The sequence below is a fragment of the Cherax quadricarinatus genome, chromosome 14 (genome assembly GCF_038502225.1).
Source record: "Cherax quadricarinatus isolate ZL_2023a chromosome 14, ASM3850222v1, whole genome shotgun sequence".
Lineage (NCBI taxonomy): Eukaryota > Metazoa > Arthropoda > Malacostraca > Decapoda > Parastacidae > Cherax > Cherax quadricarinatus.
The window spans coordinates 41,473,537-41,500,956 of record NC_091305.1 but is presented as its reverse complement, the minus strand read 5'-3'; the positions used below and the strand labels follow the sequence as shown (position 1 = coordinate 41,500,956).

Sequence of the window (27,420 nt, the reverse complement as noted above, 5' to 3'; positions counted from 1 at the left end):
GGTGCAGGGTGTGGTAGGAGCTGCATTGTGTGGTAGGAGATGTAGGGTGTGGTAGGAGGTGTAGGGTGTGGTAGGAGGTGCAGGGTGTGGTAGGAGGTGTAGGGCGTGGTAGGAGGTGTAGGGTGTGGTAGGAGGTGTAGGGTGTGGTAGGAGGTGCAGGGTGTGGTAGGAGGTGTAGGGCGTGGTAAGAGGTGTAGGGTGTGGTAGGAGGTGTCAGGTGTGGTAGGAGGTGCTGGGTGTGGTAGGAGGTGTAGGGTGTGGTAGGAGGTGTAGGGTGTGGTAGGAGTGAGGGTTTGGTAGGATGTGTAGTGTGTGGTAGGAGGTGTAGGGTGTGGTAGGAGAGGTGCAGGGTGTGGTAGGAGGTAGTGTAGGTGTAGGGTGTGGTAGGAGGTGTAGGGTGTGGTAGGAAGTGCAGGGTGTGGTAGGAGGTGTAGGGTGTGTAGGAGGTGTGGGGTGTGGTAGAAGGTGTAAGGTGTGGTAGGGTGTGTGGGGTGTGGTAGAAGGTGTAGGGTGTGGTAGGAGGAGTGGGGTGTGGTAGGAGGTGTAGGGTGTGGTAGGAGGTGCAGGGTGTGGTAGGAGGTGTAGGGTGTGGTAGGAGGTGTAGGGTGTGGTAGGAGGTGTAGGGTGTGGTAGGAGGTGCAGGGTGTGGTAGGAGGTGTAGGGTGTGGTAGGAGGTGTAGGGTGTGGTAGGAGGTGCAGGGTGTGGTAGGAGGTGTAGGGTGTGGTAGGAGGTGTAGGGTGTGGTAGGAGGTGTAGGGTGTGGTAGGAGGTGCAGGTAGGGTGTGGTAGGTGTGTGGGGTGTGGTAGGAGGTGTAGGGTGTGGTAGGAGGGGTGCAGGGTGTGGTAGGAGGTGTAGGGTGTGGTAGGAGGTGTGGGGTGTGGTAGGAGGTGTAGGGTGTGGTAGGAGGTGTAGGGTGTGGTAGGAGGTGTAGGGTGTGGTAGGAGGTGTAGGGTGTGGTAGGAGGTGTAGGGTGTGGTAGGAGGTGCAGGGTGTGGTAGGAGGTGTAGGGTGTGGTAGGAGGTGTAGGGTGTGGTAGGAGGTGTGGGGTGTGGTAGGAGGTGTAGGGTGTGGTAGGAGGTGTAGGGTGTGGTAGGAGGTGTGGGGTGTGGTAGGAGGTGTAGAGTGTGGAAGGAGGTGTGGGGTGTGGTAAGTGTAGGGTGTGGTAGGAGGTGAAGGGTGTGGTAGGAGGTGTAGGGTGTGGTAGGAGGTGAATGGTGTGGTAGGAGGTGTGGGGGTGTAGTAGGAGGTGTAGGGTGTGGTAGGAAGGGTGTGGTGCAGGGTGTGGGGGTGTGGTAGGAGGTGTAGGGTGTAGTAGGAGGTGCAGGGTGGAGTAGGATGTGTAGGGTGTGGTAGGAGGTGTAGGTGTAGTAGAAGGTGCAGGGTGTGGTAGGAGGTGCAAGGTGTGGCAGGAGGTGCAGGGTTTGGTAGGAGGTGTAGGGTGTGGTAGGAGGAGTAGGGTATAGTAGGAGGTGTAGGGTGTGGTAGGAAATGCAGGGTGTGGTAGGAGGTGCAGGGTGTGGTAGGAGGTGCAGGGTGTGGTAGGAGGTGTAGGGTGTAGTAGGAGGTGTAGGATGTGGTAGGAGGTGCGGGGTGTGGTAGGAGGTGTAGGGTGTGGTAGGAGGTGCAGGGTGTGGTAGGAGGTGCAGGGTGTGGTAGGAGGTGCAGGGTGTGGTAGGAGGTGTAGGGTGTGGTAGGAGGTGCAGGGTGTGGTAGGAGGTGTAGGGTGTGGTAGGAGGTGTTGGGTGTGGTAGGAGGTGTAGGTTGTATTAGGAGGTGCAGGGTGTGGTAGGAGGTGTAGGGTGTTGTAAAAAGTGCAGGAGGGGTGGGGTTAAAGGGTTGGGGTTGAAGGGGTGGTGTTGAAGGGGTGGGGGTTATGTTATGAATCCAGCAAACGGATGCAAGAGTCATTTCCGGCCAGTTTGTTGTTCTGAGTAGCCTGACTTTTGACCCTGCCCCCCACCACTACCCGCCCACCCACCGATAACCCACCCACCACCCACCCACCGATCACCCACCCACCACCCACCCACCGATCACCCACCCACCACTCACCCACCACCCACTCACCACCCACCCCCCACAACCACTACCCTGACATAAACAGTGCTCAGGAAAACAGATTTCGTATTTCTCACATTTGCATTCGTTGCCAAACTGAGATCAGGTTGTGACCGCAGGAAGCCAGGCTGCAGCTTCTCTACCGTCTATTGTTAAAACCATCCTACAGAAGGATATCAGCTCTGGTAGACCAGGAATCACAGATACCTGGGACCTGATAGCACTAGCACCAAGGGCTAGGATCACTCCACAAGCCTATGTGACACGGTGGCCGCCAGCATCAGGCTGGCTAGCATCATCTGTGGCAAATGTAAACAAACACAGGTCTACCCTGAATCACCTTGTTCACCCTGAATCTTCTTGTTCACCCTGAATCTTCTTGTTCACCCTGAATCTTCTTGTTCACCCTGAATCTTCTTGTTCACCCTGAATCTTCTTGTTCACCCTGAATCACCTTGTTCACCCTGAATCTTCTTGTTCACCCTGAATCACCTTGTTCACCCTGAATCTTCTTGTTCACCCTGAATCACCTTGTTCACCCTGAATCTTCTTGTTCACCCTGAATCACCTTGTTCACCCTGAATCACCTTGTTCACCCTGAATCTTCTTGTTCACCCTGAATCACCTTGTTCACCCTGAATCTTCTTGTTCACCCTGAATCACCTTGTTCACCCTGAATTTTCTTGTTCACCCTGAATCACCTTGTTCACCCTGAATCACATTGTTCACCCTGAATCACCTTGTTCACCCTGAATCACCTTGTTCATCCTGAATCTTCTTGTTCACCCTGAAACACCTTGTTCACCCTGAATCACCTTGTTCACCCTGAATCTTCTTGTTCACCCTGAATCACCTTGTTCACCCTGAATCACATTGTTCACCCTGAATCACCTTGTTCACCCTGAATCACCTTGTTCACCCTGAATCTTCTTGTTCACCCTGAATCACCTTGTTCACCCTGAATCACATTGTTCACCCTGAATCACCTTGTTCACCCTGAATCTTCTTGTTCACCCTGAATCACCTTGTTCACCCTGAATCACTTTGTTCACCCTGAATCACCTTGTTCACCCTGAATCACCTTGTTCACCCTGAATCACTTTGTTCACCCTGAATCACCTTGTTCACCCTGAATCACCTTGTTCACCGTGAATCACCTTGTTCACCCTGAATCACTTTGTTCATCCTGAATCACCTTGTTCACCCTGAATCACCTTGTTCACCCTGAATCACCTTGTTCACCCTGAATCACCTTGTTCACCGTGAATCACCTTGTTCACCCTGAATCACTTTGTTCACCCTGAATCACCTTGTTCACCGTGAATCACCTTGTTCACCCTGAATCACCTTGTTCATCCTGAATCACCTTGTTCACCCTGAATCACCTTGTTCACCCTGAATCACCTTGTTCACCCTGAATCACCTTGTTCACCCTGAATCACCTTGTTCACCCTGAATCACCTTGTTCATCCTGAATCACCTTGTTCACCCTGAATCACCTTGTTCACCCTGAATCACCTTGTTCACCCTGAATCACCTTGTTCACCCTGAATCACCTTGTTCACCCTGAATCACCTTGTTCATCCTGAATCACCTTGTTCACCCTGAATCACCTTGTTCACCCTGAATCACCTTGTTCACCCTGAATCACCTTGTTCACCCTTCACCCTGAATCACCTTGTTCACCCTGAATCACCTTATTCATCCTGAATCACCTTGTTCACCCTGAATCACCTTGTTCACCCTGAATCACCTTGTTCACCCTGAATCACCTTGTTCACCGTGAATCACCTTGTTCACCCTGAATCACTTTGTTCATCCTGAATCACCTTGTTCACCCTGAATCACCTTGTTCACCCTGAATCACCTTGTTCACCCTGAATCACCTTGTTCACCGTGAATCACCTTGTTCACCCTGAATCACTTTGTTCACCCTGAATCACCTTGTTCACCGTGAATCACCTTGTTCACCCTGAATCACCTTGTTCATCCTGAATCACCTTGTTCACGCTGAATCACCTTGTTCACCCTGAATCACCTTGTTCACCCTGAATCACCTTGTTCACCCTGAATCACCTTGTTCACCCTGAATCACCTTGTTCATCCTGAATCACCTTGTTCACCCTGAATCACCTTGTTCACCCTGAATCACCTTGTTCACCATGAATCACCTTGTTCACCCTGAATCACCTTGTTCACCCTGAATCACCTTGTTCACCCTGAATCACCTTGTCCATTCTGAATCCGTCAGTACGCAGTAACAGCCTCTTGATGACCCAATTGTATGCAAATGCATTCTGTATGTGTATACATTGAATATACAGTATATATATATATATATATATATATATATATATATATATATATATATATATATATATATATATATATATATATATATATATATATATATATATATATATATATATATATATATATATATATATATATATATGATGGTATGATGGAGATACCGTTATAAAAAAAAATATGTCTGCTTGCTGTGTATGTGATAGTAACTCCAGTTCTGCTGGAAGTTGACCTTAGTTGTGGTCGTAGCTGACAACTTTCACTGGAATACTGAGCCATATCCTCATTGTCCTACTGGAGTCTGACACCTCAGGCTGACACTACTGAAGTCTGACACCTCACGCTGGCACTAATGAAGTCTGACACCTCAGGCTGACACTACTGAAGTCTGACACCTCAGGCTGACACTACTGAAGTCTGACAACTCTGGCTGGCACTACTGAAGTCTGACACCTCAGGCAGACACGACTGAAGTCTGACACCTCAGGCTGACACTACTGAAGTCTGACACCTCTGGCTGACACTAAAGTCTGACACCTTAGGTTGACACTACTGAAGTCTGACACCTCAGGCTGAGACTACTGAAGTCTGACACCTCAGGCTGACACTACTCAAGTCTGACACCTCAGGCTGACACTACTGAAGTCTGACACCTCAGGCTGACACTACTGAAGTCTGACACCTCAGGCAGACACTACTGAAAACTGACACCTCAGGCTGACACTACTGAAGTCTGACACCTCAGGCTGACACTAAAGTCTGACACCTTAGGCTGACACTACTGAAGTCTGACACCTCTGGCTGACACTACTGAAGTCTGACACCTCAGGCTGACACTAAAGTCTGACACCTTAGGCTGACACTACTGAAGCCTGACACCTCTGGCTGACATTACTGAAGTCTGACACCTCACGCTGACACTACTGAAGTCTGACACATCAGGCTGACACTACTGAAGTCTGACACCTCAGGCTGACACTACTGAAGTCTGGCACCTCAGGCAGATACTACTGAAGTCTGACACCTCAGGCTGACACTACTGAAGTCTGACACATCAGGCCGACACTACTGAAGTCTGACACCTGTGGCTGGCACTACTGAAGTCTGACACCTCAGGCAGACACGACTGAAGTCTGACACCTCAGGCTGACACTACTGAAGTGTGACACCTCTGGCTGACACTAAAGTCTGACACCTTAGGCTGACACTACTGAAGTCTGACACCTCAGGCTGAGACTACTGAAGTCTGACACCTCAGGCTGACACTACTGAAGTCTGACACCTCAGGCTGACACTACTGAAATCTGACACCTCAGGCTGACACTACTGAAGTCTGACACCTCAGGCAGACACTACTGAAAACTGACACCTCAGGCTGACACTACTGAAGTCTGACACCTCTGGCTGACACTACTGAAGTCTGACACCTTAGGCTGACGCTACTGAAGTCTGACACCTCAGTCTGAGGCTACTGAAGTCTGACACCTGTGGCTTACACTACTGAAGTCTGACACATCAGGCTGATACTACTGAAGTCTGACACCTCAGGCTGACACTACTGAAGTCTGGCACCTCAGGCAGACACTACTGAAGTCTGACACCTCAGGCTGACACTACTGAAGTCTGACACATCAGGCCGACACTACTGAAGTCTGACACCTCTGGTTGGCACTACTGAAGTCTGACACCTCTGGCTGACACTACTGAAGTCTGACATCTTAGGCTGACGCTACTGAAGTCTGACACCTCAGTCTGAGGCTACTGAAGTCTGACACCTGTGGCTTACACTACTGAAGTCTGACACATCAGGCTGACACTACTGAAGTCTGACACCTCAGGCTGACACTACTGAAGTCTGACACCTCAGGCTGACACTACTGAAGTCTGACACCTCAGGCTGACACTACTGAAGTCTGACACCTCAGGCTGACACTACTGAAGTCTGACACCTCTGGCTGACACCACTGAAGTCTGACACCTCAGGCTGACACTACTGAAGTCTGACACCTCAGGCTGACACTACTGAAGTCTGACGCCTCTGGCTGACACTACTGAAGTCTGACACCTCAGGCTGACACTACTGAAGTCTGACACCTCAGGCTGACACTACTGAAGTCTGACACCTCAGGCTGACACTACTGAAGTCTGACACATCAGGCTGACACTACTGAAGTCTGACACCTCAGGCTGACACTACTGAAGTCTGACACCTCAGGCTGACACTACTGAAGTCTGACACCTCAGGCTGACACTACTGAAGTCTGACACCTCAGGCTGACACTAAAGTCTGACACCTTAGGCTGACACTACTGAAGCCTGACACCTCTGGCTGACATTACTGAAGTCTGACACATCTGGCTGACACTGCTGAAGTCTGACACTTCAGGATGACACTACTGAAGTGTGGCACCTCAGGCTGATACTACTGAAGTCTGACACCTCAGGCTGACACTAAAGTCTGACACCTTAGGCAGACACTACTGAAAACTGACACCTCAGGCTGACACTACTGAAGTCTGACACCTCTGGCTGACACTACTGAAGTCTGACACCTTAGGCTGACACTACTGAAGTCTGGCACCTCAGGCAGATACTACTGAAGTCTGACACCTCAGGCTTACACTACTGAAGTCTGACACATCAGGCTGACACTACTGAAGTCTGACACCTCAGGCTGACACTACTGAAGCCTGGCACCTCAGGCAGATACTACTGAAGTCTGACACCTCAGGCTGACACTACTGAAGTCTGACACATCAGGCCGACACTACTGAAGTCTGACAACTCTGGCTGGCACTACTGAAGTCTGACACCTCAGGCAGACACGACTGAAGTCTGACACCTCAGGCTGACACTACTGAAGTCTGACACCTCTGGCTGACACTAAAGTCTGACACCTTAGGCTGACACTACTGAAGTCTGACACCTCAGGCTGAGACTACTGAAGTCTGACACCTCAGGCTGACACTACTGAAGTCTGACACCTCAGGCTGACACTACTGAAATCTGACACCTCAGGCTGACACTACTGAAGTCTGACACCTCAGGCAGACACTACTGAAAACTGACACCTCAGGCTGACACTACTGAAGTCTGACACCTCTGGCTGACACTACTGAAGTCTGACACCTTAGACTGACGCTACTGAAGTCTGACACCTTAGGCTGACGCTACTGAAGTCTGTCACCTCAGTCTGGCTTACACTACTGAAGTTTGACACCTCAGGCTGACACTCCTGAAGACTGACGCCTCAGGCTGACACTAAACTCTGACACCTTAGGCTGACACTACTGAAGTATGACACCTCAGGTAGAGACTACTGAAGTTTGACACCTGTGGCTTACACTACTGAAGTCTGACACCTCAGGCTGACACTACTGAAGTCTGACACCTCAGGCTGACACTACTGAAGTCCGGCACCTCAGGCTGATACTACTGAAGTCTGACACCTCAGGCTGACACTACTGAAGTCTGACACATCAAGCTGTCGCTACTGAAGTCTGACACCTCAGGCTGACACTACTGACGTCTGACAGCTCAGGCTCACACTACTGAAGTCTGACACCTAAGGTTGACACTAAAGTTTGACACCTTAGGCTGACACTACTGAAGTCTGACACCTCAGGCTGACACTACTGAAGTCTGACACCTCAGGCTGACACTACTGAAGTCTGACACCTCAGGCTGACACTACTGAAGTCTGACACCTCAGGCTGACACTACTGAAGTCTGACACCTCAGGCTGACACTACTGAAGTCTGACACCTCAGGCTGACACTACTGAAATCTGACACCTCAGGCTGACACTACTGAAGTCTGACACCTCAGGCTGACACTACTGAAATCTGACACCTCAGGCTGACACTATTGAAGTCTGACACCTCAGGCTGGCACTACTGAAAGGCTGACACTACTGAAGTCTGACACCTCTGGCCGACGCTACTGAAGTCTGACACCTCTGGCTGACCTCAGTCTTACTGAAGTCTGACACCTACCTCTGACACCTCAGGCTGACACTACTGAAGTCTGACACCTCAAGCTGACACTACTGAAGTCTGACTCCTGACACTACTGCACCTCACAGTCTGACACCTCAGGCTTACACTAAGTCTGACACCTCAGGCTGACACTACTGAAGTCTGACACCTCAGGCCGACACTACTGAAGTCAGGCTGACACTACTGAAGTCTGACACCTCTGACACCTCTGGCTGACACTACTGAAGTCTGACACCTTAGGCTGACGCTACTGAAGTCTGACACCTTAGGCTGACGCTACTGAATTCTGACACCTCAGGCTGTACTGAGGCTACTGAAGTCTGACACCTGTTGCTTACACTACTGAAGTCTGACACATCAGGCTGATACTACTGAAGTCTGACACCTCAGGCTGACACTACTGAAGTCTGGCACCTCAGGCAGACACTACTGAAGTCTGACACCTAAGGCTGACACTACTGAAGTCTGACACCTCTGGCCGACGCTACTGAAGTCTGACACCTCTGGCTGGCACTACTGAAGTCTGACACCTCAGTCTGACACTACTGAAGTCTGACACCTCAGTCTGACACTACTGAAGTCTGACACCTCAGGCTGACACTAAAGTCTGACACCTTAGGCTGACACTACTGAAGTCTGACACCTCAGGCTGACACTACTGAAGTCTGACACCTCAGGCTGACACTACTGAAGTCTGACACCTCAGGCTGACACTACTGAAATCTGACACCTCAGGCTCACAATACTGAAGTCTGACACCTCAGGCTGACACTACTGAAATCTGACACCTCAGGCAGACACTACTGAAGTCTGACACATCAGGCTGACACTAAAGCCTGACACCTTAGGCTGACACTACTGAAGTCTGACACCTCTGGCTGACATTACTGAAGTCTGACACCTCTGGCTGAAACTACTGAAGTTTGACACCTCAGGCTGACACTCCTGAAGTCTGACGCCTCAGGCTGACACTAAAGTCTGACACCTTAGGCTGACACTACTGAAGTCTGACACCTCAGGTAGAGACTACTGAAGTCTGACACCTGTGGCTTACACTACTGAAGTCTGACACCTCAGGCTGACACTACTGAAGTCTGACAACTCAGGCTGACACTACTGAAGTCTGACTCCTCAGGCTGACACTAAAGTCTGACACCTTAGGCTGACACTATTGAAGCCTGACACCTCTGGCTGACACTACTGAAGTCTGACACATCAGGCTGACACTACTGAAGTCTGACACTTCAGGCTGACACTACTGAAGTCTGACACCTCAGGCCGACACTACTGAAGTCTGACGCCTCTGGCTGACACTACTGAAGTCTGACACCTCAGGCTGACACTACTGAAGTCTGGCACCTCAATCTGACACTACTGAAGTCTGACACCTCAGGCTGACACTAAAGTCCGACACCTCTGGCTCACACTACTGAAGTCTGACACCTCAGGCTGACACTAAATTCTGATACCTTAGGCTGACACTACTGAAGTCTGATACCTCTGGCTGACACTACTGAAGTCTGACACATCAGGCTGGCACTACTGAAGTCTGACACTTCAGGCTGACACTACTGAAGTCTGACACCTCAAGCTGACACTAAAGTCTGACACCTGTGGCTTACACTACTGAAGTCTGACACCTCAGGCTGACACTACTGAAGTCTGACACCTCAGGCTGAGACTACTGAAGTCTGGCACCTCAGGCTGATACTACTGAAGTCTGACACCTCAAGCTGACACTACTGAAGTCTGAAACATCAGCCTGACACTACTGAAGTCTGACACCTCATGCTGGCACTACTGAAGTCTGACACCTCTGGCTGACACTATTGGAGCCTGACACCACAGGCTGACACTACTGAAGTCTGACACCTCAGGCTGAAACTAAAGTCTGACACCTTAGGCTGACACTGCTGAAGTCTGACACCTCAGGCTGACACTACTGAAGTCTGACACCTCAGGCTGACACTACTGATGTCTGACACCTCAGGCTGACACTAAAGTCTGACACTACTGATGTCTGACACCTCAGGCTGACACTAAAGTCTGACACCTTAGGCTGACACTACTGAAGTCTGACATCTCTGGCTGACACTACTGAAGTCTGACACCTCAGGCTGACACTACTGAAGTCTGACATTTCAGGCTGACACTACTGAAGTCTGACACCTCAGGCTGACACTACTGAAGTCTGACACCTCAGGCTGACACTATTGAAGTCTGAGACCTCAGGCTGACACTACTGAAGTCTGGCACCTCAGGCTGACACTACTGAAGTCTGACACCTCAGGCTGACACTACTGAAGTCTGACACCTCAGGCTGACACTACTGAAGTCTGACACCTCAGGCTGACACTTCTGAAGTCTGACACTTCAGGCTGACACTACTGAAGTCTGACACCTCAGGCTGGCACTACAGAAGTCTGACACCTCAGGCTGACACTACTGAAGTCTGACACCTCAGGCTGACACTAAAGTCTGACACCTTAGACTGACACTACTGAAGTTTGACACATCAGGCTGACATTACTGAAGTCTTACGCCTCGGGCTGACACTACTGAAGTATGACACCTCAGGCTGACACTACTAAAGTCTGACACCTCAGGCTGACCCCACTGAAGTCTGACCCCTCAGACTGACACTACTGAAGTCTGACGTCCAGGCTGACACTACTGAAGTTTGACACCTCAGGCTGACACTACTGAAGTCTTACACCTCAGGCTGACACTAAAGTCTGACACCTTAGGCTGACACTACTGAAGTCTGACAACTCTGGCTGACACAATTGAAGTCTGACACCTCTGGCTGACACTACTGAAGTCTGACACCTCAGGCTGACACTACTGAAGTCTGACACCTCAGGCCAACACTACTGAAGTCTGACACCTCAGCTGACACTTCTGAAGTCTGACACCTCAGGCTGACACTACTGAAGTCTGACACCTCAGGCTGACACTACTGAATTCTGACACCTCAGGCTGGCACTTCTGAAGTCTGACACCTCAGGCTGACACTACTGAAGTCTAACACCTCAGGCTGACACTACTGAATTCTGACACCTCAGGCTGGCACTACTGAAGTCTGACACCTCAGGCTGACACTACTGAAGTCTGACACCTCAGGCTGACACTAAAGTCTGACACCTTAGGCTGACACTACTGAAGTCTGACACCTCAGGGTGAGACTACTGAAGTCTGACACCTCTCGCTGACACTACTGAAGTCTGACACCTCAGGCTGACACTACTGAAGTCTGACACCTCAGGCTGACACTTCTGAAGTCTGACTCCTCAGGCTGATACTACTGAAGTCTGACACCTCAGGCCAACACTACTGAAGTCTGACACCTCAGCTGACACTTCTGAAGTCTGACACCTCAGGCTGACACTACTGAAGTCTGACACCTCAGGCTGACACTACTGAATTCTGACACCTCAGGCTGACACTACTGAAGTCTGACACCTCAGGCTGACACTACTGAAGTCTGACACCTCAGGCTGACACTTCTGAAGTCTGACTCCTCAGGCTGATACTAGTGAAGTCTGACACCTCATTCTGACACTACTGAAGTGTGACACCTCTTTGTGTTGCAGTGTCTGACAGATTGTTCAATCTGTCAGACACTGCAACACAAGGGTATCTTGGTACAGACCTGCAATCAACTTCGACAACCTCCACTAGTGAGAGGGGCTGGATTTGAGAGGGACCTGACCTCCCAACATCTGAGTTCTTACCTCTTCTAGTGACCTACATCTCACCTCTTGGCGCTATATGAGGCTCCATCCTGTCACTTCATCTCCATATTGTTTTCTACTATGGAACAATGCTCTTCTCCAGACTGAGGGACTGACCACCTCAAAACTTTAAGGGTGATTGACTGATTACATCGTCTTCAAGTATCTTCTGCTTCTATCAACTTTTCTGTACTCGACTGAAGAAGCCTACTGTGTAGGCGAAACGTTCGAAATAAAGATACCTAACTGTTGCATATGTGTCTTACCTAACACTACTGAAGTTTGAAACCTCAGACTGACACTACTGAAGTCTCCCAGCTCAGACTGACACTACTGAAGTCTCCCAGCTCAGACTGACACATTTCAACACCATGTACGAGCATCATCCAGTGTGACGGAATATGCCAGGGACACACAGCTAGCTTGTGTTACCACTGTGTGACTGTTATATAGAATAGTGTAGCAGTACTCTGCTGGTGTATGCAATTTGTTTAAAACCCCCACAAAACTCCCACACAATACGTACACAGGGCCCACACAATACGTACACAGGGCCCACACAATACGTACATAGGGCCCACACAATACGTACACATGGCCCACACAATACGTACACAGGGCTCACACAATACGTACACAGGGCCCACACAATACGTACACAGGGCCCACACAATACGTACACAGGGCCCACACAATAAGTACACAGGGCCCACACAATAAGTACACAGGGCCCACACAATAAGTACACAGGGGCCCCATACATTATAGTACACAGACTATTTATATGTTCACTACAGCTGTTTCTCTTGTACAGGTGACGTCATGGAATGGTCCCTACAGCAGCGACAGCGACAGCAACAGCAGCAGCCTCTGTCTGCCTCCCCACACTTGCTCCCCAACCTACACCCCTCTCCCCTACCCTCCTTATCCCTCTACACCCCTCGCCACCTCCCTTATTTATTCTCCCCTCTCATGCACCCCTACCCATCTAGCCAGAGCCTCCCCAACTCCCCCCACAAGCTCTCTCATGACTTCCTCCCTCACGACCCCCTCACTCACGACCCCCACCCTCACGACCCCCACCCTCACGACCCCCACCTTCGCGACCCCCACCGTCGCTGCTCATCGTGTGGGGTCAACTTGGCTTCAAACACTGACTTTCTCCACCACAAGTGTCACCCCAACTGAAACTCCTCCACCACACGTCTCTCCAACAAGACGACTCCCAAAGAAAAGGTCATCTCTCCAACAAGATGTTTTATCTCAAACAAGATGTTGTCTCTCAAACAAAATGTCGTCTCTCCAACAAAATGTCGTCTCTCCAGCAAAATGTTGTCTCTCCTACAAGATGTCTCTCCAACAAGATGTTTTATCTCTAACAATATTTCGTCTCTCCAACAGGACGACTCCCCAATAAAACGTCTTTTTTCCAACAAGATGTCCTCTCTCCAACAAGATGTCCTCTCTCCAACAAGATGTTCTCTCTCCAACAAGATATCGTCTCTCCAACAAGATATTGCCTCTCCCACTCCTACAACATACACACCCAGACATACATCTTACTACAATAACTACATTTGGCCTGACAATGTTTACACTGTCACCCGTCAAGACAATTACATAAGAAAACCAACACACTTTTCAATTATTTTAATCGATTTTAACAAGAATTTAGACTGCATCAGCAGACACTGCAGACTGCTGGAACACAGACAGACGCTGCAGGCTGCTAGAACACAGGCAGACACTGCAGACTGCTGGAACACAGGCAGACACTGCAGACTGCTGGGACACAGACAGACGCTGCAGGCTGCTAGAACACAGGCAGACACAGCAGACTGCTGGGACACAGACAGACACTGCAGACTGCTGGAAAACAATAATCAGCACTGGAAGACAGGAATCTGACCTGGAAATTATGAATATCGAAGCTTAATTCTCCCTTATATAAAAATAACAATTTAAGTTCGTAATAATAAATTCAGTAAGATGTATCAACTTAGTCATATTGCTGATTGGTTTCTTAATTTGAAAACGTCTCAAATTAAACCACGCTCACTAAGAGATACTGCAGTAAACCCTCAGTGTATATACACTGAGCAACATACACCGGGTGTATATACACTGAAAAACACACCGGATATATATATAAACCTCTGTTGTCATGTTTCGTCATGTTTTGTCATGTTTCGTCATGTTTCGTCATGTTTTCATTATAACAGAAGAATGTTAGGCAGGTCCTTCATGTTTCCAGTGTTAACATTATTTAGATATTAATTAATGACAAGAATTGCGAAAACTTATGTATTTTATTCAGAGATTTTTGTTCATATATATATATATATATATATATATATATATATATATATATATATATATATATATATATATATATATATATATATATATATATATATATATATATATATATATGTATAGTTCATATGTATTGTTCAGAGAAGTATGTTGGCAAATGTTTTAATAACGTGGGAAATATTGATTATGTTATTTTGTTAGTAGCGGTGTTGTGTGATGACTGACACTGTAACAGTGTCTTGTGATGACTGGATTACACTCAGGTGATGACCTCACAGTCTCATGTGATGACTTGCGAGTCATGGGGCTTATGGGACAGATTATACGAGTCATGGTGATCATCACATGAGTCTGGCAGGTCATCACACGAGTCATGGTGATCATCACATGAGTCTGGCAGGTCATCACACTTACCATGGTAGTCATCACACCTTCATGTGATGACCACCGGGGATGGAACAAACACTTGCACCCCAAGACAAACATTCCACAATAAAAGCTAATTTTGGCGAATGTCTTTATTTACCCGTGCGTGACCGTGTTAGAGAGGAGTGAATGGAGACAAATGGTTTATAGGACTTGACGTGCTGTTGGAGTGTAAGCAAGGTAACATTTATGAAGGGGTTCAGGGATACGGGCAGGCCGGACTTGAGTCCTGGAGATGGGAAGTACAGTGTCTGCACTCTGAAGGAGGGGTGTTAATGTTCCAGTTTTATAACTGTAGTGTAAGTGCGTCTCTGGCAAGACAGTGATAGAGTGAATGATGGTGAAAGTTTTTCTTTTTTTTTTGGGCCACCCTGCCTTGGTGGGAGACGACCAATGTGTTAATAAATAAAAATAAAAAAATATAAAACTATTTTCATTATTATTATTATTATTATTATTATTATTATTATTATTATTATTATTATTATTATTATTATTATTATTATTAAGCTAAGATCTGTTTCATTTTTTAAGACAGGGGAGGGTTAGCCACCCAGGATAACCCAAGGAAGTCAGTGTGTCATCGAGGACTGTCTGTCTTATTTCCATTGTGGTCCTTTAAACTTGTCCCCCAGGATGCAACCCACACCAGTCGACTAACACTCAGGTACCTGCTTACTGCTAAGTGAACAGGGGCAGTAGGTGTAAAGTGACTAACACCCAATTGTAAATTCTTGTGCCTAACTTAACATAGTTCCTATCAAACCATACCACGGGCGGAGCTAGAACCCGCGATCATAGAGTATTACAAACAAATCATACCACGGGTGGGGATAGAACCCGCGGGTTCTATCCCCACCCGTGGTATGATTTGTTTGCAATCGTGTCATTACGATTTCGTGAGTCATAGTTCCTATTGTTCTTAACCAGATACATTTTTTTCCAGTTATTCCTTTATCAATCTCTTGCCGATAGTTTTGGCATAGTCTGTGTATGTTATATCTGCGTTCTGATTATCTTGCAGTGCATTCAACACCATGTCATAATGGTCCACTAGTTATGAGAGGCAGGAGCGACCATTCATGACCATATCATGAACCCATGCTGCCCTGGGATGTGTAATCGTTGAGTATCGAAGTGCTTGGCGATCTTGCTTCTTAAAACACTTTCAAATATTTTAATAGTATGTGAGGTTAGAGTTATGTGACTAATTCTTTCCTACTGCTTTGCTGCCGCCTTTGTGGAGTGGAGATATATCTGTTATTTTTATTGACTTTCGGATGACCCCTGTGTTTAGGCTTCCTCTCCATAGAATATTAATAGTGATTTCTTGCAGTGCTTGATGAACATGGCGTTCCATGAGTCTGGGCCAGGAGCAGAGTGCATCGGCATGTTGTCAATGGCTTTTTCGAAGTCAGTTGGAGTTAGGATTATGTTGGAAATTTTGGAGATGTCAAAATTTGAGTCTCTTTCATGAAGGATTCATTCAGAATATGAATTCAATGTTTCATTAGTCTCGCTTAGGCAAGGGCTCGATACTGGATTTTTTTTTTCCCTGGATTTGGTATATGAAAAAAGTATTTTGCAATTCTTTAAAGTTAATTGATTATTTTTATCTACCTCTGTTTCTCCTGAACTCTGAATGATTCCAGCAACTTTTGTTCATTATCTTCTATTTCTCTAGCCAGTATTTCCTGCCTCACTTCTAATAATCCGGAACATTTTTTGAAGGTCTGTGATTCTTAACCTTCGCCTATGGACGGAGCGTCTCTTTCTAGTTTACATTTTCTCTTCTTCTTTCTTAGTGGTATGTACCTTGAGCATATCTCCAGTTCGTGCACAGAGTTGATCTATTCAAGACACTGGTTCGGATTCATGTCACTTAAGATATCTTCCCAGCAGGTGTCGATAAAGACAAAATATATTTGATCCCAGTTGTTGTTCGTGTTGTTAGGTTCAACTGGGTGAAAATACCCTTAGGAGTGTTCATGTTTTGCTGGTCAGGACTCATGTTCAGGTAGATCTGAAGTTTGATTTACTTGAGATGCGAATAGATTCAGCCATTATCCTTTTGTCATGAGTCCTCTCTCATGGTTGCTAATGATCCCACCATCATGGACCTTCAACCATGGTTCCCTTATCATGTTCCCTCTACCATAGTCTCTTAATCATGATTCCTGTATCAAAGTCCCTCCTTGATGATTCCTCCCCCATGGTTCCTCAACCATGGTCTCTCCTTGATGATATCTCCCTCATGGCATTTTTATTATGGTCCCTCCTTGATGGTCCCTCCCCCATGGTTCCTCAACCATGGTCTCTCCACCATTGTCTCTCCCCCATGGTTCCTCAACCATGGTCTCTCCACCATTGTCTCTCCCTCATGGTTCCTCAACCATGGTCTCTCCACCATTCTCTCCCCCATGGTTCCTCAACCATGGTCTCTCCACCATTCTCTCCCTCATGGTACCTCAACCATGGTCTCTCCACCATTGTCTCTCCCCCATGGTTCCTCAACCATGATCTCTCCACCATTGTCTCTCCCTCATGGTTCCTCAACCATGGTCTCTCCACCATTGTCTCTCCCTCATGGTCCATCATCCCACTACATATTATTAGGACATAGAAGGTGTATACATGACACACATATTTATTACACACATATTAAATATATAAATATAACACATATTGTAAGATCCAGGAATACATATCTTCTCAGAAAACACAAGATTCGGATTCATTAACGACTAGCAGATTCACGAACGTAGAAGTGTACCTTCTGTAACACTGTGTGAACGTGTGGCAGTACCTTCAGGTACCACAACACTGTGTGAAGGTACCAGGAACGTGTGGCAGTACCTTCAGGTACCACAACACTGTGTGAAGGTACCAGGAACGTGTGGCAGTACCAGCAGATACGACAACACTCTGAACGTACCAAGAATGTGTGGCAATACCTGCAGGTACCACAACACTGTATGAAGGTACCAGGAACGTGTGGCAGTACCTTCAGGTACCACAACACTGTGTGAAGGTACCAGGAAAGTGTGGCAGTACCAGCAGATACGACAACACTCTGAAGGTACCAAGAACGTGTGGCAATACCTGCAGGTACCACAACACTGTATGTAGGTACCAGGAACGTGTGGCAGTACCTTCAGGTACCACAACACTGTGTGAAGGTACCAGGAAAGTGTGCCAGTACCAGCAGATACGACAACACTCTGAAGGTACCAAGAACGTGTGGCAATACCTGCAGGTACCACAACACTGTTTGAAGGTACCAAGAACGTGTGGCAGTACCTTCAGGTACCACAACACTGTGTGAAGGTACCAGGAAAGTGTGGCAGTACCAGCAGATACGACAACACTCTGAAGGTACCAAGAACGTGTGGCAATACCTGCAGGTACCACAACACTGTATGAAGGTACCAGGAACGCGTGGCAGTACCTGCAGGTACCACAACACTGTGAAGGTACTAAAAACGTGTGGGAGTACCTGCAGGTACCACAATACTGCATGAAAGTACCAGGAACATGTGGCAGTATCTGTAGGTACCTCAACACTCTGTGAAAGTACCAGGAACGTGTGGCAGTACCTGCAGGTACCACAACACTGTGTGAAGGTACGAGGGTCTAGTGACATCACTGGGATCCTCAGAGACTGGTGACATCACTAGGGTTCCCAGGGACTGGTGACATTACTGGGATCTCCAGGGACAGGTGACATAACTGAGATCCTCAAGAGACTGGTGACATCCCTCGGATTCCGAGAGACTGGTGACATCACTGAGCTCCTCAGGGAATACTGATTTCACTAGGATCTTCGGGGAATGGTGACATCACTAGGATCAACAGGAACTGGTGGCATCACTGGGATCCTCAGGGACTTGTGACATAACTGGGATTCTAAGGAACTGGTGACATCACTGGGATCCCCAGGGACCGGTGATATCACTGGGATCCTCAAAAACTGGTGGCATCACTGGGATTATTAGAGAATGGGGACTTCACTAGGATCCCCAGGGACTGGTGACATCACTGGGATTCTCATGGACTAGTGACATCACCGGAATCCTCAGGGACTGGTGACATCACTGGGATCCCCAGGGACTGGTGACATCACTGGGATCCTCAGGTAGATTATATCACTGGGGTCCTTAGAAACTGGTGATATCACTGGAATCCTCAGGGACTGGTGACATCACTGGGATCCTCAGGGACGGGTGAAATCACTGGGATCCTCAGGGACTAGTGACATCACTTGATTCCACAAGGACTGGTGACATCACTGGGATCCTCAGGGACTGGTGACATTACTGGGATCCTCAGGGTATGGTGACATCACTTAATTCCTCAGGGACTAGTGACATTAGTGTGATCCTCAGAGACTGGTGACATCACAGGGATCCTCAGGAGACTGGTAACATCACTGGGATCCTCAGGGTCTTGTGACATCACTGGGATCCTCAGGGACTGGTGATATCACTTAATTCATCAGGGATTGGTGACATCACTGGGATCCTCAGGGATTGGTGACATCACTTGATTCCTCAGGAACTGGTGGCATCACTGGGATCTTCAGGGACTGACGACATCACTGGGATCCTCAGAGACTGGTAACATCATTTAATTTCTCAGGAACTGGTGACATCACTGGGATCCTCAGGGACTGGTAACATCATTAGGAACCTCAGGGTCTGGTGACATCACTGGGATCCTCAGAGACTTGTAACATCACTGGGATCCTCAGGGACTGGTGACATCATTTAATTCCTCAGGAACTGGTGACATCACTGGGATCCTCAGGGACTGGTGATATCACTTAATTCATCAGGGATTGGTGACATCACTGGGATCCTCAGGGATTGGTGACATCACTTGATTCCTCAGGAACTGGTGGTATCACTGGGATCTTCAGGGACTGACGACATCACTGGGATCCTCAGAGACTGGTAACATCATTTAATTTCTCAGGAACTGGTGACATCACTGGGATCCTCAGGGACTGGTAACATCATTGGGATCCTCAGGGTCTGGTGACATCACTGGGATCCTCAGAGACTGGTAACATCACTGGGATCCTCAGGGACTGGTGACATCATTTAATTCCTCAGGAACTGGTGACATCACTGGGATCCTCAGGGACTGGTGACATCATTTGATTCCTCAGGGACTGGTGACATCACTGGGATCCTCAGAGACTGGTGACATCACTGGGATCCTCAGGGACTGGTGACATCACTTGATTCCTCAGGAACTGGTGACATCATTGGGATCCTCAGGGATTGGTGACATCAGTGGGAACCTCAGAGACAGGTGACATCACTTGATTTCTCAGGGACTGGTGATATCACTGGGATCCTCAGGGACTGGTGACATCACTGGGATCCTCAGGGACTGGTGACATCACTGGGATCCTCAGGGACTGGTGGTGTTGTTCACAGGGTCTAGCGAGCCAAGGGTGTCAGGGTCAGGGGTAGTGAAGAAGGAGTAAGGACACCCCTGATGGTACCTGAGGCAGTGTTTCTCAGCCCTGCCCCAGTGTTCCGCCTCAGTGTACTCATGAAGGTGCTCCGTGTTCTCTGTCGACCTGCTGGGACTAAACACGAACCATAATTAATCGACTTTTTAATTTAGAGGGTTAATAACCCAGGATAACCCATATCAAGTGGCTTATTGTCCCCGCAGGATGCGACCCACTAATGTCTCACACCCAGGTACCTACTTACTACTAGGTGAACAAGGTGTTAGTCACCTTACACCTGCTTTCACTGTTTATCCAGCAGTAAGTAGGTACCTGGGTGTTAGTCGACTGGTGTGGGTGGCATACTGGGGGACATGATTGAAGGACCACAATGGAAATAAGACAGACTGACTTTCTTAGGCTACCGTGGGTGGCTAACCCTCCGGGGTTAAAAATCCCAACAAATCTTATCTTAATAATAATAATAATAATAATAATAATAATAATAATAATAATAATAATAATAATAATAATAATAATAATAATAATAATAATAATAATAATAATAATAATAATAATAATAGTAATAACAACAACAATAATAAGAGGGTTATAGCTGAGAATGGTTCATCATAGAAAACTGACCTTAAGAAGAGCTGGATAACTTCACCAAAGAAGCCGTGGTTGTTGAGGGGTGACTCAAGCATCTCACAGATGGCCCTCAGGAGGCACGCTTTCCCGTCCAAACCTACCGTCCCCAGGCTGTTCTCCACCACCTTGTACAGCACCTCCCTGAAGCACACACACACCCATCAGTGCTGATCTTCCATGTGGTGTTTCAATGTGGCTCATGGACGTTTAGTGAACGTCGAAAGGGAGTGTTCAATGTGACTCTCACATACCTGTCTCCGCCAGCCAGGTGTCCTCGAGTCGGGGCTTCACGTCTCTTCCGTAGGAAACCCCAAGTGTTGCTTTCTGAAGTCATTCCCAGCTCATCAAAGTTAACTGTAATCATAACAACATGTTAAGGCCTGACCAACAAAAATAACAAATCTTGCTGTGGTTGTCAAAACGTAGAAGAAAATTTAATATATTTTGAAGCTACATTTTGAATTTGTAGTTTTAGGCAGAATTTAGTTAGGCTCTATCTCATGTAATACGGACGTACGAAGACACTCTGGTTCATCTCTACCATTAAAGACTGCCCGAAATACACAGCAATTTGTGATCACATGATATATATACACATAGAGGTGACCTGCAGTGATAATGACCCTCGTGTAGTCGCTTAACTTCAATCACAGTTAAGGAGCCGCTCACATAGCGTTGCAATGTATCAATGAGTCAATACATTCATGGGTCTGGAGTCACTACCGCAGGGTTACAGGGACAGGCAGATCTCAGGTAACTCATCACAGGACCATAAACATACCGACTTGTTAATAAAACTCGCTTATTGAAAATTTTATTTTTTTTTGCTGGGGCGGTGAGATTATACACCCTGGTGGGTTAGCAACCCGGTATAACCCAGTAAGGTTAGGATCGTCTGGCTTATTTCCATTATGTCCTTTACGCCTCTCCCTAGGATGCCACACACCAGTCACCTAACACTCAGGTACCTACTTTCTGATACTTGAGCATGGGCAGCAGGTGTAACTCAAACTTTTGAAATTATACCATTTCTTTATTAGTTAGTTTGTCCCAGAAGCACGTCATGCTAGCGGCTTTATTTTGTGCTAGTGGCTTTATTTTGTGCTAGTGGCTTTATTTTGTGCTAGTGGCTTTATTTTGTGCTAGTAGCTTAATTTTGTGCTTGTGGCTTTATTTTGTGCTAGCAGCTTTATTTTGTGCTTGTGGCTTTATTTTGTGCTAGCGGCTTTATTTTGTGCTAGTGGCTTTATTTTGTGCTATTGGCTTCATTTTGTGCTAGTAGCTTAATTTTGTGCTTGTGGTTTTATTTTGTGCTAGCAGCTTTATTTTGTGCTTGTGGCTTTATTTTGTGCTAGTGGCTTTATTTTGTGTTTGTGGCTTTATTTTGTGCTAGAGACTTTATTTTCTGCTAGTGGCTTTATTTTGTGGTAGTGGCTTTATTTTGTGCTAGTGGCTTTATTTTGTGCTAGTGGTTTTATTTTGTGCTAGTGGCTTTATTTTGTGCTAGCGGCTTTATTTTGTGCTTGTGGCTTTATTTTGTGCTAGTGGCTTTATTTTGTGCTTGTGGCTTTATTTTGTGCAAGTGACTTTATTTTGTGCTAGTGGCTTTATTTTGTGCTAGTGGCTTTATTTTGTGCTAGTGGCTTTATTTTGTGCTAGTGGCTTTATTTTGTGCCAGTGGCTTTATTTTGTGTAATGGCTTTATTTTGTGCTAGTGGCTTTATTTTGTGCTAGTGACTTTATTTTGTGCCAGTGGCTTTATTTTGTGCTAGTTGCTTTATTTTGTGCTAGTGGCTTTATTTTGTGCTAGTGGCTTTATTTTGTGATAGCGGCTTTATTTTGTGCTAGTGGCTTTATTTTGTGCTAGTGGCTTTATTTTGTGCTACTGACTTTATTTTGTGCTAGTGACTTTATTTTGTGCAAGCGGCTTTATTTTGTGATAGCGGCTTTATTTTGTGATAGCGGCTTTATTTTGTGCTAGTGGCTTTATTTTGTGCTAGTGGCTTTATTTTGTGCAAGCGGCTTTATTTTGTGCTAGTGGCTTCATTTTGTGCTAGTGGCTTTATTTTGTGCTAGTGGCTTTATTTTGTGCAAGCGGCTTTATTTTGTACTAGTGGCTTTATTTTGTGCTAGTGGCTTTATTTTGTGCTAGTGGCTTTATTTTGTGCTAGTAGCTTAATTTTGTGCTTGTGGCTTTATTTTGTGCTATCGGCTTTATTTTGTGCTTCTGGCTTTATTTTGTGCTAGCGGCTTTATTTTGTGCTAGTGGCTTTATTTTGTGCTAGTGGCTTTTTGTGCTAGTGGCTTTATTTTGTGCAAGTAGCTTAATTTTGTGCTAGTGGTTTTATTTTGTGCAAGCGGCTTTATTTTGTGCTTGTGGCTTTATTTTGTGCTAGTGGCTTTATTTTGTGTTTGTGGCTTTATTTTGTGCTAGAGACTTTATTTTCTGCTAGTGGCTTTATTTTGTGGTAGTGGCTTTATTTTGTGCTAGTGGCTTTATTTTGTGCTAGTGGTTTTATTTTGTGCTAGTGGCTTTATTTTGTGCTAGCGGCTTTATTTTGTGCTTGTGGCTTTATTTTGTGCTAGTGGCTTTATTTTGTGCTTGTGGCTTTATTTTGTGCAAGTGACTTTATTTTGTGCTAGTGGCTTTATTTTGTGCTAGTGGCTTTATTTTGTGCTAGTGGCTTTATTTTGTGCTAGTGGCTTTATTTTGTGCTAGTGGCTTTATTTTGTGCTAGTGGCTTTATTTTGTGCAAACGGCTTTATTTTGTGCTAGTGGCTTTATTTTGTGCTAGTTGCTTTATTTTGTGCTAGTGGCTTTATTTTGTGCTAGTGGCTTTATTTTGTGATAGTGGCTTTATTTTGTTAAAGTGGCTTTATTTTGTGCTAATGGCTTTATTTTGTGCTACTGACTTTATTTTGTGCTAGTGACTTTATTTTGTGCTAATGGCTTTATTTTGTGCTAGTGGCTTTATTTTGTGCTAGTGACTTTATTTTGTGCTAGTGGCTTTATTTTGTGCTAGTGGCTTTATTTTGTGCAAGCGGCTTTATTTTGTGCTAGTGGCTTCATTTTGTGCTAGTGGCTTTATTTTGTGCTAGTGGCTTTATTTTGTGCAAGCGGCTTTATTTTGTACTAGTGGCTTTATTTTGTGCTAGTGGCTTCATTTTGTGCTAGTGGCTTTATTTTGTGCTAGTGGCTTTATTTTGTGCTAGCGGCTTTATTTTGTGCTAGTGGCTTTATTTTGTGCTAGTGGCTTTATTTTGTGCTAGTGGCTTTATTTTGTGCTAGTGGCTTTATTTTGTGCTAGTGGCTTTATTTTGTGCTAGTGGCTTTATTTTGTGCTAGTGGCTTTATTTTGTGCTAGTGGCTTTCTTTTGTAATAGCGGCTTTATTTTGTACTAGCGGCTTTATTTTGTGATAGCGGCTTTATTTTGTGCTAGTTGCTTTATTTTGTGCAAGCGGCTTTATTTTGTACTAGCGGCTTTATTTTGTGCTAGTGGCTTTATTTTGTGCTAATGGCTTTATTTTGTGCTAGTGGCTTTATTTTTGCTAGTGACTTTATTTTGTGCTAGTGGCTTTATTTTGTACTAGTGGCTTTATTTTGTGCTAGTAGCTTAATTTTGCACTAGTGGCTTTATTTTGTGCTAGTGGCTTTATTTTGTGCTAGCGGCTTTATTTTGTGCTAGTGGCTTTATTTTGTGTTAGCGGCTTTATTTTGTGCTAGTGACTTTATATTGCGCTAGTGGCTTTATTTTGGGCTAGCGGCTTTATTTTGTGCTAGTGGCTTTATTTTGTGCTAGTGGCTTTATTTTGTGCCAGTGGCTTTATTTTGTGCTAGTGGCTTTATTTTGAGTCAGTGGCTTTATTTTGTGCTAATGGCTTTATTTTGGGCTAGCGGCTTTATTTTGTGCTAGTTGCTTTATTTTGTGCTAGTGACTTTATTTTGCGCTAGTGGCTTTATTTTGGGCTAGCGGCTTTATTTTGTGCTAGTTGCTTTATTTTGTGCCAGTGGCTTTATTTTGTGCTAGTGGCTTTATTTTGAGTTAGTGGCTTTATTTTGTGCTAATGGCTTTATTTTGGGCTAGCGGCTTTATTTTGTGCTGATGGCTTTATTTTGTGCTAGTGGCTTTATTTTGTGCTGATGGCTTTATTTTGTGCTAGTAGCTTTATTTTGGGCTAATGGCTTTATTTTGTGCTTGTGGCTTTATTTTGTGCTGATGGCTTTATTTTGTGCTAGTAGCTTTATTTTGTGCTGATGGCTTTATTTTGTGCTAGTGGCTTTATTTTGGGCTAATGGCTTTATTTTGGGCTAGCGGCTTTATTTTGTGCAGATGGCTTTATTTTGTGCTAGTGGCTTTATTTTGTGCTGATGGCTTTATTTTGTGCTTGTGGCTTTATTTTGTGCTGATGGCTTTATTTTGTGCTAGTGGCTTTATTTTGTGCTAGTGGCTTTATTTTCTGCCTACGAATGCTTTATTACATATCAATAACTTTATTTATACCGCATAAAGAAATTAAAATTCTGTTGTATTGCATTATAAATGTTCCACCCGTGTCGTGGATCGAACCCTGGTCCGTTAGGGTGTGAGCTGAAGAGGCTGAGACTGACATATGTGACTGACCTCCTCAGAGGCTGTAACTCTAGAGAGTTATATTGTATGTACAAGGTTAACTACTCACTTCTGAAGGGGTAGGAGGCGGTCATGGATGCCCCGAAGCCCACGTCGAAGTCCCTGTCCATGGGCAAGCTGAGGGTAGGAGTGAGGATGAGGAGGCTGCCCAGGGGCATCTTCAGTCGTTTCTCATGGGTCAGGTAGAGGAAGCCACTCTGATACCCGTCCCTCGTCCTGTTACAGTATTTTATAAATAAATATGTGCATATATATATATATATATATATATATATATATATATATATATATATATATATATATATATATATATATATATATATATATATATATATATATATATATTATAATTTCTGTGTTTTTCTGTGTCTCGTCGAATACGTCATTATGGACGTCATGTGTCCTCGACCTCTCGACTTTTTTTTTTTCTTTTTTTTCCTCATATGTTGATATGTTTCTCTTGACGTGTTGCAGCGCTGTATAGCCCTTGCGGTTTAGCGCTTCTTTTTGATTATAATAATAATAATAATCTCTTGACGTGAGTTCTCTCAGTATTTTCCTAATTTCATAAATACATTTGTATGATCACTGAATCACTTTGTGTGTGTGTGTGTGTGTGTGTGTGTGTATGTGTGTGTGTGTGTGTGTGTGTGTGTGTGTGTGTGTGTGTTTATGTGTGTGTGTGTGTGTGTGTGTGTGTGTGTGTGTGTGTGTGTGTGTGTGTGTGTGTGTGTGTGTGTGTGTGTGTGTGTGTGTGTGTGTGTGTGTGTGTGTGTGTGTGTGTGTGTGTGTGTGTGTGTGTGTGTGTGTGTGTGGTTGTGTGTGTGTGTGTGTGTGTGTGTGTGTGTGTGTGTGTGTGTACTCACGTAATTGTACTCACCTAATTGTGGTTGCAGGGGTCGAGACTCAGCTCCTGGCCCCGCCTCTTCACTGATCGCTACTGGGTCCTCTCTCTCTCTGCTTCCTGAGCTTTGTCATACCTCTTCTTAAAACTATGTATGGTTCCTGCCTCCACTACTTCACTTGCTAGGCTATTCCACTTCCTGACAACTCTATGACTGAAGAAATACTTCCTAACGTACCTGTGACTCGTCTGAGTCTTCAGCTTCCAGTTGTGACCCCTTGTTTCTGTGTCCCCTCTCTGGAACATCCTATCTCTGTCCACCTTGTCTATTCCCCTCAGTATCTTGTATGTCGTTATCATGCCTCCCCTGACCCTTCTGTCCTCCAGTGTCGTCAGTCCGATTTCTCTCAACCTTTCATCGTACAACATTCCCCTGAGCTCTGGGACTAGCCTTGTTGTAAACCTTTGTACTTTCTCTAACTTCTTGACGTGCTTGACCAGGTGTGGGTTCCAGACTGGTGCTGCATACTCCAGTATGGACCTAACATACACAGTGTACAGTGTCTTGAACGATTCTTTATTAAGGTATCGGAACGCTATTCTCAGGTTTGCCAGGCGCCCGTATGCTGCAGCGGTTATTTGGTTGATGTGTGCCTCCAGTGACGTGCTCGGTGTTATGGTCACCCCGAGGTCTTTCTCCCTGAGTGAGGTCTGTAGTCTTTGTCCACCTAGCCTATACTCTGTCTGCGGTCTTCTTTGCCCCTCCCCAATCTTCATGACTTTGCATTTGGCAGGGTTGAATTCGAGAAGCCAGTTACTGGACCACATGTCCAGCCTGTCCAGGTCTCTTTGCAGTCCTGCCTCATCCTCATCCGATTTAATTCTCATCAACTTCACATCATCTGCGAATAGGGACACTTCAGAGTCTGTTCCTTCCATCATGTCGTTCGCATATATCAAAAATAGCACTGGTCCTAGAACTGACC

At 45.9% G+C, this 27,420-nt stretch overlaps 2 protein-coding genes across 2 annotated transcripts in view; one reads left to right on the top strand and one right to left on the bottom strand.

The window, feature by feature from the left end:
- The window catches only part of LOC128698447 (doublesex- and mab-3-related transcription factor 1Y-like), a 33,135-nt gene extending 19,717 nt beyond the window's left edge, over nt 1-13,418 (top strand). Inside the window, exon 2 of the mRNA XM_053790660.2 lies at nt 12,916-13,418. Within this exon, the coding sequence (XP_053646635.2) occupies nt 12,916-13,289 (374 nt within the window). The 3' untranslated portion in view covers nt 13,290-13,418. The remainder of the gene's footprint in view (nt 1-12,915) is intronic.
- Nucleotides 13,419-17,478: 4,060 nt separating this feature from the next.
- LOC128694908 (uncharacterized) overlaps nt 17,479-27,420 on the bottom strand; it is a 19,101-nt gene continuing 9,159 nt past the window's right edge. Inside the window, exons 3-6 of the mRNA XM_070084982.1 lie at nt 25,640-25,806; nt 21,210-21,312; nt 20,953-21,099; nt 17,479-20,442 (exon numbers count right to left, since the gene is read on the bottom strand). Coding sequence (XP_069941083.1) covers nt 20,262-20,442; nt 20,953-21,099; nt 21,210-21,312; nt 25,640-25,806 — 598 coding nt within the window. The 3' untranslated portion in view covers nt 17,479-20,261. The remainder of the gene's footprint in view (nt 20,443-20,952; nt 21,100-21,209; nt 21,313-25,639; nt 25,807-27,420) is intronic.